The sequence below is a fragment of the Seriola dumerili genome, unplaced genomic scaffold, assembly GCF_002260705.1.
Source record: "Seriola dumerili isolate Sdu_G_001 unplaced genomic scaffold, Sdu_1.0 BDQW01000264.1, whole genome shotgun sequence".
In the NCBI taxonomy this organism is placed as follows: Eukaryota; Metazoa; Chordata; class Actinopteri; order Carangiformes; family Carangidae; genus Seriola; species Seriola dumerili.
In genome coordinates this window covers 1,499,672-1,514,118 of record NW_019174519.1, presented here as the reverse complement: position 1 = coordinate 1,514,118, position 14,447 = coordinate 1,499,672, and the positions used below count along the sequence as shown (strand labels likewise).

At 44.6% G+C, this 14,447-nt stretch overlaps 1 protein-coding gene across 2 annotated transcripts in view; it reads right to left on the bottom strand.

The window, feature by feature from the left end:
- The window catches only part of LOC111230384, a 29,386-nt gene extending 15,535 nt beyond the window's left edge, over positions 1 to 13,851 (bottom strand). For both annotated transcript variants that reach the window (XM_022757097.1, XM_022757098.1), the window contains exons 1-2: positions 13,412 to 13,851; positions 13,002 to 13,061 (exon numbers count right to left, since the gene is read on the bottom strand). In XM_022757097.1, coding sequence (XP_022612818.1) covers positions 13,002 to 13,061; positions 13,412 to 13,576 — 225 coding nt within the window. In that variant the 5' untranslated portion in view covers positions 13,577 to 13,851. The remainder of the gene's footprint in view (positions 1 to 13,001; positions 13,062 to 13,411) is intronic.
- Between the last annotated feature and the right edge of the window lie 596 nt (positions 13,852 to 14,447).

The window sequence follows — 14,447 nt, the reverse complement described above, 5'->3', positions numbered from 1 at the left end:
ACAGTACTCTGTGTGTGTGCGTGTATGTGTGTGCGTGTGTATGTGTGTGTGTGTGTGTGTGTGTGTGTGTTTCTGACTGACACATTTTGTGTGTGTGTTTTTCTGATACATTATTCTTAATTCCTTAATATTCAACTAGGTGTAAAGAATATGCTAAAATGACAATTTTATTAGGTTTGTTTTAATGTAGCATAAGTTTAGTCAGGAAGACTATCTCTATTCTCCCTCTCTCACCCCACTCCTTGTAATCAGTTGACTTCAGGTGCACAGCCACAACCAATCAGATCTCACCACTATGTGCCACTGCATTGTAAATAACATGCAGTAAAAGCATCAAAAAATCAAGTATTTGCATCAAATGCCAAACACTTTTTAGTATAGTAGTTTTGTGTTGTGTTGTTCTAAATGTTCTAAATGTTCTAAATCTAAAACTTGTCTGTTATTCAAAGGCTTGTATATACACTGCTCAAAAAATTAAGGGAACACTTAATCATCGCAGTATAACACCGGGTCAGTTGGTGAGAGGGCAAGAGGCTATGGTCTGGAAAAGCAACATGCCCAGGTGGTGTGTGTCCAAGGCTGTGCAGTCCAGCTGGCTAAGCCTCTCCAGAGGATCTTTAACTTAAGTCTACAGACAGGGAGGGTCCCGGTCCGGTGGAAAACATCATGTTTTGTTCCGGTACCTAAAGAAGGGCGACCGGCTGAGATAAATGTATACAGACTGGTGGCCCTCACATCACACATCATGAAGACCCTGGAGCGGCTGCTTCTCTGCCTTCTAAGGCCACAGGTTGAACATGCTCTAGACCCCTACAGTTCGCCTACAATAACATATTGGAGTGGATGATGCTGTCCTTTACATGCTCCACCAGGCCCACTTTTACTTGGATTTAACACCATCCTACCCCCCATCCTTAAAGACAAGCTCGGAGGGATGGGGGTGGATCCCTACTTGACGTCCTGGATTGTGAATTATCTGACAAGATGACCACAGTACGTCAGGCTGGGTAACTGTGTCTCAGAGACAGTGATGAGCAGCATTGGGGCTCCACAGGGGACTGTTCTGGCTCCGTTCCTGTTCACCCTGTATACGGCAGACTTTAAATACTGAGTTTTGCCACATCCAGAAAAGTAGGATGTGACAGTTATTGTGGCGTGTATCAAAAACAGGCAGAAAGAGGAGTACAGGGATCTGACGATGGCCTTCAGTGAATGGAGTGACAAGAACTGCCTCCTTCTGAACACCTCCAAGACCAAGGAGATTGTCATCAACTTTCTGAGGTCTAGGCCCACCTTTCAGCCAGTCAACATTTGCAGGAAGGACATTGGGGTGGTGCACACTTATAAATACCTAGGTGTGCACCTGGTGAGTAAACTGGACTGGTCCCTGAACACGGATGCCATATACAGAAAGGGGTAGAGCCGGCTCTTTTTCCTTAGGAGACTCAGGTCCTTTGAAGTCTGCAGTGAAATGCACGTTTTACCAGTCAGTGGTGGCCAGTGTACTTTATATTATGGTGCTGTCTGCAACACACAACTGAACACAAGGAGACTGGACATGCTGGTCCATACAACAACTCAGCCAAAGAAAGTGGACTAATTTAATTATTATTGTTTATTTATTATTAACTATTTTCTTTATTATCAACAATGAGCTTATGGACACATGAATTTCCCCTAGGGGATAAATAAAGTATCTATCTATCTATCTATCTATCTATCTATCTATCTATCTATCTATCTATCTATCTATCTATCTATCTATCTATGTATCCTGTCCATTTAGGAAGCACAAGTGATTGTGAATCACTTTCACCTGCTTTGGTGCAATTAAAGATCTGCAATGGAGAGGCAAAAGCAAGACAACCCCAAAAAGGGAATAGTTTTGCATGTGGTGGCCATAGACAATTTCTCTCCCCTTATCCTTCCTGACTGATTCTTCTCTAGTTTTGTGTTTTGCTAGTGTCCTTGTCACTACTGGCAGCATGAGGTGGTACCTGCAGCCCAATCAGGTTGCACAGGTAGTCCAGCTCCTCCAGGATGACACATGCATTCGTGCAGTCGCAAGAAGGTTTGCTGGGTCTCCCAGCACAGTCTCAAGAGTACCAGGAGAGTGGCCGTTAAATGAGGAGAGCTGGACAGGTCCATAGAAGGGCATCAACCCAGCAGGACTGGCACCTGCTCCTGCAAGGAGGAACAGGAGGAGCACTGCCAGAGCCCTACAAAATGACCTCCAGCAGGCTACTGGTGTGCATGTTTCTGACCCAACTGTCAGAAACAGACTCCATGAGGGTGGCATGAGGGCCTGACGTCCTCTAGTGGGACATGTGCTCACAGCCCAGCACTGTGCAGCTCGATTGGCACTCGCCAGAGAACACCAGAATTGGCAGGTTGGAGTCACGTGACGTGCTTGGTGAAGATAGCTTCCTGAACCGAGGTTCCAATGATTATCGTTAAAATAATCCTGAAGCCATTGTGTTTAAGAAGTTACTGTATATGGATGTGCTTTACACGTTGAAATTGCTTTGATCACATAGGATGGCGAAACATCTCAAAAGCAGGGACATTAAGAAGCATTTGCGGTCTCAAAAAACACATCATGACAACAACAACTCCAGGTCAGGAGCCCCAGAGATGGCACATTAGCCAGGATATCACTAATCTTTGCTACACTGCAAAAAATATCCAGTCATTTAGCCAGCCTCGAGGGCATACGTTGAACCACAGCCTTGGTTAAAGGTTAAACTTTCTTAACTTATCACACAAATGGTGGAAATGGAGAAGAGGGTGGAATGGCTGGAGGACGCAGATTAAAAAATGTGTGTCACTGGAGGCTAACCCCGTCGCCACTAAAGCTGAGGTGGAAGACAACTTGAAGATTTGGAGAACCACAACAGACGCAATAACCTACGATTTGTGGGTTTCCCAGAAGGCAAAGAAAGCAGGAACATGACAGTATTTATGCAGAAACTACTGACTTCTGTCCTTGGCAGGGATGAAACTGTGCAACCACCAGAGATTTGGGTGCAAAGGAACCCGATACCACAGCCAAATCCAGGGGAGAGACTGCAAATGATCCTGGTTCGCTTCCTACGCTTGGCTGGTAGAGAGCTCATTTTATGCATGGCACGGAATAAATCTGAGCTGACCTGGGAAAGTAACCAAATCATGACATTCCTCAACTTCTCACGGACTACACAGCTGAAACAGGATAAATTCAAGGAATGTAATAAGGCTCTGCATGAGTGCAAACTAAGTTCGCACTCATCTACCCTGCTATGCTGCGGATCAATCACAACAGGGGGCAGAAGCACTTTGATGACCCGAAAAAAGCAATGGAATATATTCAGAAGGTTCCGGTGTGAGTATGACCTGGAAACGGCCAGGACCAAAATAAGAGGTATTCATCTGTGAGGCACATTAACCTGGAGGAGGTGTCTGGATTAAGGGGACAGAGGGAGAAAAAAAGGGAGATGGACGTTGGTCATTGTGCAGATATTATTATTATTATTATTATTATTGTTATTTATTACCCCATCATTTTGTTTGCTGTGCTCTCCTCCAAAGGTTTGATTTACATGTAGTGATAATAATGCTCTCGGTCGATGTGGGGTAAGTCACTTGTCAGTCAATGCTCATGGACTGTCAGCTGTGTTCTATTAAAGGGGTTCACACAGTGTTCAGGGTTATGTGTTATGTCTGGGTAGTTGGCCTCTTTAGGTTGGAAAGGGCTAACAGGGTTACGTATAAGCACATAGTTGAGGAGTGGACAATTTGTGCATTTCCACTTGGAATGTGAAGGGCCTGGGACATCCAATTAAAGAAAAAAAAATACTTGCAATTTTGAAATCTAAACAATTTGATGTAGTGTTTTTACAGGAGATGCATCTCTCTGCTGAGGAATCAGAAAAATTGTGTAGGGATTGGGTGAGCCACGTTTATGTGTAGGATCTGTGGCGTTTTAACACTTAATAAAAAAATACAATTTAAAATGCATAAGGCAAATTAAAGATAGAATGGGAAGGGTTTTTTATAATAAATACTGAAATACAAGGTCACATGATTGTTTTGACAACTATTTATGCTTTGAATGGAGAGGAGCCACAGTTCTTTGCCGATTTAGAGGCAAAAATGCAGCAGGCACGAGATCACAAGGCTATTATTGGTGGAGATTTTAATTTGGTAATGGTTCCCATCCTTGATCGTAGTAGTACTATCTCAATTACGATGTCCAAGACTTCGATGGCAGTGAAACATATGGCTGATTCCTTGGGTTATATAGATGTGTGGAAGATGTTAAATCCAAAAGGAAGGGATTATTCTTCATAAACGTCTTTTCAGCTCTCCCTGACCTTAATTCCTATAAACTGGTGTTGGATAGGGACTTCAACGGTGTTCTTCATGTTCATGTAGACAGGCCACATCTGAGACCAGATAGTACTCTGTCATCAGCTGCATTGGCTATTAACTCCTTTCTTCGCTCTTGTGGCCTGTCAGATCCGTGGCGGACAAAAAATCCTAATACAAAACAATTTTAATTTTTTTTCCCCCATCCACCATGGTTACTCCAGGATCGACTATTTTATTGTAGATGACCAATCACTTCCCTTTATTCCCAACAGTCAGTACCACAGCATAGTGCTATCAGATCAGTACAAATAGATATGATATTTCCAGATAATGTAGCGCCCCAGCAAACTTAGCGTCTAGACCTCCACTTGCTTTCAAGTGAACACTTCAGAACATATCTGAGATTTACTTTTTTTTAGGAATTAATGACACTCAGGACGTTTCGAGGAGTATTCTATGGGAATCTCTGAAAGCATACGTCAGGGGACAAGTTATCTCTTATGTTGCACATAGTAACAAGGAGCGCTCTAAGCGACTTAAAGATTTGATATGCAGAATTGCAGATATTGATAAACGTTATGCTCTCTCGTCCACGCCAGATCTTTTTAAAGAAAAGTTACTGCTTCAATCTAAATTTAATACAATTACGACATGGAAAGTGGAAAAAAATATTTTAAAATTCAAACAGGTTTACTATGAGCATGGAGATAGAACAGGGAGACTTCTTGCGTTTCAACTCAAACAAGAGTAGGCTGAACAGACGACCCCAAAGATTAATACAGGTGCTGACTCAATATCTCACAATCCTCAAATCATTAATGATCAGTTTAAACAATACTATTCTGCCCTATATCATTCAGAGGCAGGCACTAATTTGTCTGAAATTCACTAATTTCTCAATTCTCTAGTTATCCCAAGACTTTCTCCTGACACTCAGTCGTCCTTAGAACAGCCATTATCATCTGAAGAAATAGCTAGAAGAAAGTGCTATTAGGCTATTAGGCGAACAGGGAGGGCACCGGGCCCAGATGGGTTTCCCATCGAGTTCTATAGGGAATTCTCTCCAAAACCTGTACCTATCTTAAAATCTGTTTATGATGAATCATTGGCCAATGGAAAATTGCCTCGAACATTCTCTTAAGTGATAATTTCAGTGTTATTGAAAAAAGATAAGGACCCCTTAGCGTGTAGTTCCTACAGGCCAATCAGCCTTCTGTGTTGCAATTATAAAATATTAACAAAGTCCTTTCGCAGCGGCTAGAAGCCATTATTCCGACCATCATTAACGAAGACCAAACTGCTTCATTCCTAGACGACAATCATTTTTTAATGTACAGAGGCTGTTTAATGCATTACTGTCCCCTCATTCAACAGTACAACGTTAAGCTATTCTAAGCCATGACGCCAAAAAGGCGTTCGATAGGACTGAGTGGTGCTATCTTTTTTGCTACTTGAAACGGTTTGGAATAGGACCTTTGTTTTGTAATTCAGCACCAATGGCCACTGTTCGAACAAATGGTTTTGTCTCTGAATGAGGCAGGGTTGCTGTCTGTCACCCTTTTCGTACGACATCTCAATTGAACCGTTGGTAATTACCATCAGATCAGATAGAAGGATTACGGGTATATACAGGGGCAAAACAAATCATAAAACATCTCTCTATGCAGATGACTGTCAGAAAGCATACCCTGTTTTCTCTCCTTGCTGCAGAGATTTGGGAATGTTTCAGGATACAAAATTAATTTGAATAACCTTGAAAGACAGGTCAACTATGATCATCTGCCCTTTAAGATTGAAAATAAAAAAAAATTACTTATCTGGGAATTGAGATAGCAGGTTCAGTTAAGGCCATTTTTATATACAACTACAAATCTATTTTAGAACGTACTAAAAATTATCTGGATCGGTGGTCGAGGATCCCTATCTCTCTGGGTGGGCAGATAAATTCAGTAGAATGACAGTAATGCCTAGGTTTTTATACCTGTTTCAAATGATTCACATTTTTTCCCAAAATCTTTTTTTGCCCAGCTAGATCGCCTCATCTCCTTGTTTATATGGATTAAGAAACCTGCATGTATAAAGAAGGCAAACTAGAGAGAGTCTGCCTAATTTCTTATTTTATTATTGAGCAACTAATATTGCCAAACTGACATATTGGATCACCACGTTTGCAGACAAAGAAGGCCCATGGGCCAGTCTCCCCAATTTCATTTTTAACTGCACCTCTCTTATTAAATATTAGAGCACATGAACAGAACGCAAACTTAGTGGTTCAAAACTCAATCAGGATCTGGGGCCAATTTAGAAAACATTTTAATCTGAAAAACATATGCAGATTCTCTCCAATGTTCATCATGTTGCACCGTCTCAACTAGATCTGGCATTTGCAGTTTGGCATAGAAACGGTTTGGTCTATTTTCAAGATCTTTTTACTGATGATAGCTTTATGTCGTTTGCATTTCTGTGTAAGGATCACAATTTACCAAACTGTAATTACTTTATATACCTTCAGGCTCGGAGTTTTGTCTCTAAACATTTTCCAGGGTATCCATGTTCACCCTGTAAAGACTTGGCTTACTCAGTTCTTAATGTCAGTACATTTAATAAAGGTACTGTATCAAGAATATATACATTCATTCTGAACAGTTATCCCCACACATGGGACACAGATAAAGCAGCGTGGGAAGGAGATATTGGAGAGTTTATTCCAGAGGATACCTGGACAGACGTCATGGATTAATCCAATTTAAAGTAGTCCACTGATTACATTACTCCAATGACAGATTAGCCAAATTATATCCTAATGTTACCCCAACCTGTCCCTGATGTCATTATTCCCCCATTTACTTGGGATGCATTTTCCAGTCATGTCCATAATCACTTTCCTGTCTCTCTTTCAGTCACTCTCGGCAATATTTGGTAGGAAATTGCCTCCTAACCCTCTAACAGCTATCTTTGGAATAGTTAATAAATTAGAACTTTCCAGCCTTCATAAAAATGCAATTGCCTATGCATCACTGCTTGCCCGACATCTGATACTGTTTAATTGCAAAGGAAGGAACCCTCCCACCTATTTTCATTGGGTCAGGGATGTCAGCCGGAACCCATGCAGGTGGGATGCACTAGCCTCACACCGGAGGAACGAGTATCCCCTGGCTCTGGTGGCATAACCCCAACCTGGACTGGGTTACCGGTGTCGTCCAAGGGTGGAGCATCGCCTGTCATCAAGTGTGCCTCCAGCAAGCCTCTGTTCCCCGCTCTGCCTTGTCCTTCAGTCCAACTCCTGACATCTCTGGTTTCCTGCCGACTACGATGACTTCCGGGAAGTATTCAGCAAGGCCAAGGCCACCTCTCTGCCACCTCATCACCATGCCTCCTCCATTTCCTTCCTGGGGTACACCAAGTAAATTTGACCAAGGTAGCATCTAGATGCTACAGCTGTCACTGCCTGGCCCATTCCTGATTCCCGTAAACAGCTGCAACAGTTCCTGGGGTTCGCCAACTTTTACTGGAGGTACATCTGTGAGTACAGCTCCGCGGTTGCCCCCCTCACTGCCTTGACGTCTTCCAAGGTGCAATTCTGCTGGTCTCCCAATGCTGACAAGGAGTTCCAGACCCTCATGGCCCGGTTAACGTCCGCTCCTATGTCCTCCACATGCCAGACTGTGAGAGGCAGTTCATGGTGGAAGTGGATGCTTCTGACACGGGGGTAGGGGCCATCCTCTCTCAACGAGTAGCTGACGATCAGAATTTGCACCCCTGTGGTTTCTTCTCCCAACGGTTGTCCCCAGTGAAGAGAAATTATGACATTAGGAACCGTGAACTGCTGGCAGTCAAGCTGCCTTTGGAGGAGTGGCATCACTGGTTAGAAGGTGCCAAGCTCCCGTTCCTGGTTTGGACAGATCATAAGAATCTCGAGTACCTCCATTCTGCCAAGGAGGCTGAATTCCTGCCAGGCCATATGGGCCCTGTTCCTGGGGCGGTTCAACTTCTCTCTCTCCTACTGCCCTGGTTCCCGGAACATCAAACCTGACGCCCTCTCTCGACAGTTCCTGGACAAAGAAGGAGGAGAGTCCACCCTTGACACCATCCTTGCCCCCTCCACGCTCATGGCCTCACTCACCTGGGAAGTGAAACAACGGGTCAAGTCAGCCTTGTTGGACCAGCCTGGGCCTAGTTCCGGCCCTCCAGACCATCTGTACGTCCTTCCTGATCTCCGGTCCGATATCCTCCAGCGGGCTCATGGCTCCCGTCTCGCCTGTCACCCGGGCATTCAACGAACCAAGGACGCCCTTCAACGACGGTTCTGGTGGCTCACCCTGGATGAGAACACAAGAGGGTTCGTCAATGCCTGCCCCGTCTGTAATCAGCACAAACCCTCTCATCAAGCCTCAGCTCACCTCCTGCATCCCTTATCTGTCCCTCATCGCCCCTGGTCTCACATCTCCATAGACTTTGTCACTGGGCTGCCTCTATCCAAGGGCCACACCACCATTCTCACAGTGGTCGATCGATTCAGTAAAGTGGCTCGCTTCATTCCCCTGCCAAAGCTGCCATCGGCCAAAGACACCTCTGAACTCATGCTGCAACATGTCTTCTGTCTCCATGGTCTGCCGGTGGATGTGGTATCCGACCGAGGATCTCCAGTTTGCTTCCATCTTCTGGAGAGAATTCCGTTTGCTTATTGGGGCCAACGCCAGCCTGTCCTCTGGTTTCCACCCCCAGTCCAATGGCCAGACGGAACGTAAAAATCAAGAGATGGAGAGGGCTCTCTGCTGCTTGGTCTTGCAACAGCCCTCTTCCTGGGCCGAGCAGCTCCTGTGGGTCGAGTATGCCCACAACTCCCTGACCAGCTCCGCCACCGGGCTGTCCCCCTTCCGGTGTGCCTACGGTTTCCAACCTCCTCTGTTTCCGGCCCTGGAAAAAGAAGCCTCCTGTTCCTCTGTCTAGGCCTTCATCTGTCGTTGCTGTCAGTCATGGATGCAAGCTTGAGCCACCCTCATCCGTTCTGCTACCCGCAGCTCCACTAATGCCAACCGTCATTGATCTCAGGGGCCCCTCTACCAAGTTGGCCAGAAAGTATGGCTCTCAACCCGTGACTTACCCCTCTGGGTCGAATCCAAGAAGCTGGCTGCCAGATTCTTCAGCCCCTTTGAGATCGAGAGGATCATCAACCCGGTAGCAGTGGGATTCAAGTTGTCCTGGTCCATGCGGGTTCATCCCACCTTCCACGTCTCCAAGGTCAAACCTGTTTGTGAGCCCCTTGGTCCCAGCTGCCCCCGCTCCTCCTCGGATCATCGAGGGAGGTCCCACTTTTTTTTTTTTTTATGCCTTTATTTGATAGTACAGTAGAGAAACAGGAAATGGGGAGGCAGAGAGAGGGGGAATGACATGCAGCAAAAGCCGTCCGATGCGGGACTCAAACCGGGGCCAACTGCAGCGAAGACTGTAGCCTTACACATGGGGCGCCTGCTTAGACACTACGCCACTCGATGCCCCGGGAGGTCCCACTTTTATGGTCCGCCGGCTCCTCCATTCCCGTCGTCAGGGGAGAGGTCTTCAATATCTGGTCGACTGGGAGGGTTATGGTCACGAAAAGAGGTCGTGGATCCCTGCTCATCACATCCTAGATACTCATTTCATCAGGGATTTCCATCAACAGCACCCTGACCAACCCTCCAAGACCCCGGTACCGGCCTTCAACCAACGTCGCAGGGCAGCCCCTCCTCTCCTTGATCCACCGGTAGAAGTTCCTCCCCCTGAAGAGGATCAGTCCTCTATCTCTCTGGAGACTCCTGCTCAAGAGATGGATTCGTCTAGCTCTGAGGAGTTTTAGCCCCACCTTCCTGGGCTCCCCTCCTCCCACCCGCTTCTGGATGGCTCGTATGGGACGTTGAGAGCTGTTCCTAGAACGGAGGGGTTCTGTCACAATCTGCCTCTGCTCCTACCTGATCTCTGTGGTGTTTTTCCACTCATCCCGCCTCTGTCTTACTCTCCACTCTGCTACATCTCCTCATCAGCCTCACCGTCCCCACCTGTTGCTCCCAGCTACATGCCATCTCCAATTAAGCCAGTATTTAAGCGGCCTTGGTCCACTCACTCATTGCTAGATTGTTCTCTGTATTACGCAAGACTTTCCAGCGTTCATCTCCGGACCGACTTCCTGTTATTGAGTTCGTTCATCCCTGACCATCCTGCCTCGTCTCTGACCCAGTAAACACCTCAGCCTTCTGTCCCCGACCACAAGTTCTGCCTGTGCACTTCCTGGTCCCCGTCTGCCTGTCCCTGTGGCTGTTTGGCGTTCTCCAGCTCCAACGTTGCAACATGAGTGCTTCCCTGCTGGTTTCCTGATCCTTCATATGGCTCTGATTACCTGCCTGCTTGCTCCTTCCTGTTTCGTCCGCCCCACTGACTGCTTACCTGGTTCTGATCCTCCTGCTCCCTCAACAACGTACCATTGCTTGCCTTCCAACTTTCCCCTGTGTGTGTGAGCTCAGTCACCTCGCTCTACTCACCTGACCCACGGCTCTCCAGCCCCCACCCTGGACCCCTTCCTCTAGCCCCAATACCCACCTGTGTGCATTATCTCTGCTGGTTCATAATTAAAAGGTCACTACAAACTATATCCAGTTGTGTGCTGCATTTGGGTCCATAGCATACCCATTTCAAGGGAAGTGATGCTGGGATTGGATCTGGAAAAACTTAGGTATACAGTAGTACTATCATTGTAATCTTACTATATTTTATTTATTTACTGTTATGTATTAATCTATTTATTTTGGTGATGCTGCCTGGAGGGTGTGGGGGGAGGGGTTGGGGACTTACAACTTCTGTCATGAATGCTTAACCATTTATAGTATTGTAAGTTTGATATGTAAAACTGATAAATAAAGTTGTAAGAAAAAAAAGAAAACAAAAATGTATACAACAACAATACACTTAAGAATTTGATGACCTAAAAAAACAATATGATTTACCTAAAACCCAATTCTGGAGATACCTTCAGCTACGCCATGTCTTGCAAAGGACTTATGGGTTGAGTGTGTACTCCCCAGAGCCAGCAGATAAGCTAGATAAAATTCTCCAGGTCATGGAGCAGCCAAATATTATAGAATGCTGATAGAATATGGAGGAGATGGTGGGGTGTCGGCCCTTAGACTTTCCTTGTAAAGGGATCTGGGGGAGTCATTTGATGTACAGGACTGCACTAGGATTTGTGGCAACTCCCAAATAATGTTGATAAAAATTTATCCTAAAGTGGATCTTGTACCTTGACTTTATATATGTAACAGAGTAAAGACCAAGTGGATGCACATTGTTTATGATGAGCAGGAATGATATATGGGGCTGTGATATTACGGTATTTTTATTTATTTATTTTATAACTTGTTTCTCTCACTTCTTCAGGAGACATTCTTTTTAGTTTATTTATAGAATTGTATCAATTTATTTGTTATGCCCTGTCATCCCTGTCCTGCATTGTCTCTTTAACCACGTGAATTAGACCACTCTATAGTTAGTTGACCCTTCCACCCTTCCTGGTTATGGGGGGCTGGGGGATGGGTGGATTGTTGGAACAATTTGCATTGTGTACACTATGTTGTATGATTGATATGAATATTATAAAATAAAAATTGCAAGTCAAAAAAAAAAAAAAAAATGGGGCAGGGGGTCCTGGGTTCCTCCTGGTGCAGGACAATGCCCGGCCTCATGTGGCCACAGTGTGTAGGCAGTTCCTGGATGACGAAGGAATTGATGACAATGACTGGCCCTCACATTCCCCCGACGTAAACCCTATGTATCGGTGCATCGGTGTATCTGGGAGGAGATCCCCTAGGACACAATCCGCCAACTCACCAGGAGCATGCCCAGACGTTGTCGGGAGTGCATACAGTCACGCAGGGGCCATACACACTACTGAGTCACATTATGAGTTCCTGTGATGAAATTCGGAAGTTGGATGGTGGTGATTTCAATTTTTTTTGTTCTCAACAAATTATAAAATGTACATCAGTAAAGATTTTCAACTTGAATAATTCATTCATCAAAATCCAATGTGTTTTTGAGCAGTGTACATTTCCATACAGTGTTGTGACAGGACAGTGATCTGCTGAGAGGTTTAAATGTACACAGTACAATAAACACTAATGGAATGTTGAAACAGAATATAGGTATTTTTCCAACATGTTACTGTTGTAACAGCAGTACAGTGTTGTCTCTGACCGTTTTTTACTTTTACTATATTTTTGCAGTTGTCTTTTTCTAAAGTCAGTCAGGTTTTTATCAAAACATCAAAACATTTGGTGTCTAAGTCTGGTGAAAATTTTTAATTAATTAGTGCCAATGTTGAAGTGATTGACTGACTGCATGTTTTGACACGTGAACAATGTTTTGATTGTTTTAGAGACTTTTGCACAGGTGATTTAGTGTTATGAGAAATGCATTAACTGTTTTGAGAACTGCATTAAGAGCTGTGAGAATGATGTTTCTGATGAGTGAATTGCATCAAAGCAGTTGAGAAAAACTATAATTCAGTGTTGAACATCACATTAAGTACTTGTGGTAGTTCTCTGACTTATGTTCATAGAGAACCAGAAAGAACCTGGAAGTAATGGTGGAGAAAAAAACGCAGCTTGTCTTGACAAACTTACCAGCACTGAGTTTTTCCTCTGCGAGGCAAACAGAGCCAGAACACCTGGAGAGGCCATGATCTGCAGGAGATGAACAGAGTGAACTTACAGACAAGCAGCAGGTGGGAACAAGGGACAGATCAGGTAAACAGGTAAACCACGTCCCGGTGTCAGGTAGGTAAACCCCTGTAGGCTACATGTCCTGCTACCTGGGAACTGGACTTCAATAAACATAATAACTGGGGATTATAAGAAGATCATTATAATTACAGTCACAATGTAACGTCATTGTTGCAGACAGCACCAGTAAAGGCATATCTGCTGCCAACAGAACAACACTGACAGTGTCAGTAGTATAGAGGTTACACCGGAGAGCAGTAAAGACGCAGGTTACAGGTTGACAAGAATTTCTAATAGAGTCAGTATCTCACCAGTCCTCCCCACACCGGCGTCCTGGTGGTACTCAGCGGGGTGTCCTTGCGGAAAACCGCGTCCATGAACCCACAGACCACACAAAGACCTGCACAGGCGATCTGGAGGATCCCGAAGACGAGTACGCTCTTCTGGTTGAAGATAAAGTACCTGTATTGGTCCATGTCCGGGTATTAACCGGCTACAAAGTCCAGTTCCAACAGTCCGCACCCCGGTCCCAAGTTAACTTTAACCTGCGGCTTTACCCTCAGCCTGATGATCGGCGTAGGAGTTTTCGGTGTCACTAACGGTCCCGGTGTCATTAACGGTCCTGGTGTTGACAGCAACAAGTCTGTGAAAACTACAGTGCAGTTATTTTCATCTCAGAGAACGGTGCCTCCCGTGTTTTCCTCCCTTCCGCCGTGTGCCTGTTCCGGGCTGCGGGCTGTCTCTAGCTCTACTTCTGCAGGTAGGAAGTTTATCCATTAACCTGACTGAATAGCAGCAGGTGCAGAGGAGGCATATGAGACATTATGCCCAGAATTTGGACTCTCAGGATGCTGGCCCCGCCCCCTTCTCCGGCGCCCGTCCCCGTCTTAACGGAAGAACCCAAAAGCATTTTTGGTTGTCTCATCTAAATAACTGCAATATTCCATTTCTGCTGCATTTTTGTCATATTTAAATGTCTAATTGTACATATTATACTATTATTATAATTATATAATTATTATTATTATTATTATTATTTTTTTAAGATTTTTCCACTTTTCTGCTGAAACAAATTACAAATTTCCACAATGTGGCACTAAGAAAGGAATGTTTTATCTTATATATACAGTCAGAGTTAAGTAATTTTAGTTCTATATCTGACCTGTAACCTTACATAGGCCTGCCGGAGAGATGCTCATCCAGGAAACTTACCAGCTAATATGTTCATGTTGGGACTTAGTTCATCTTTGTATCACTGGATGTATAAAAAACATAGACATGAAAAATATACCCTTAAAAATAAACACATTGTTATAAATAAAGTGGCCAACTTTGGATTTATCTAAA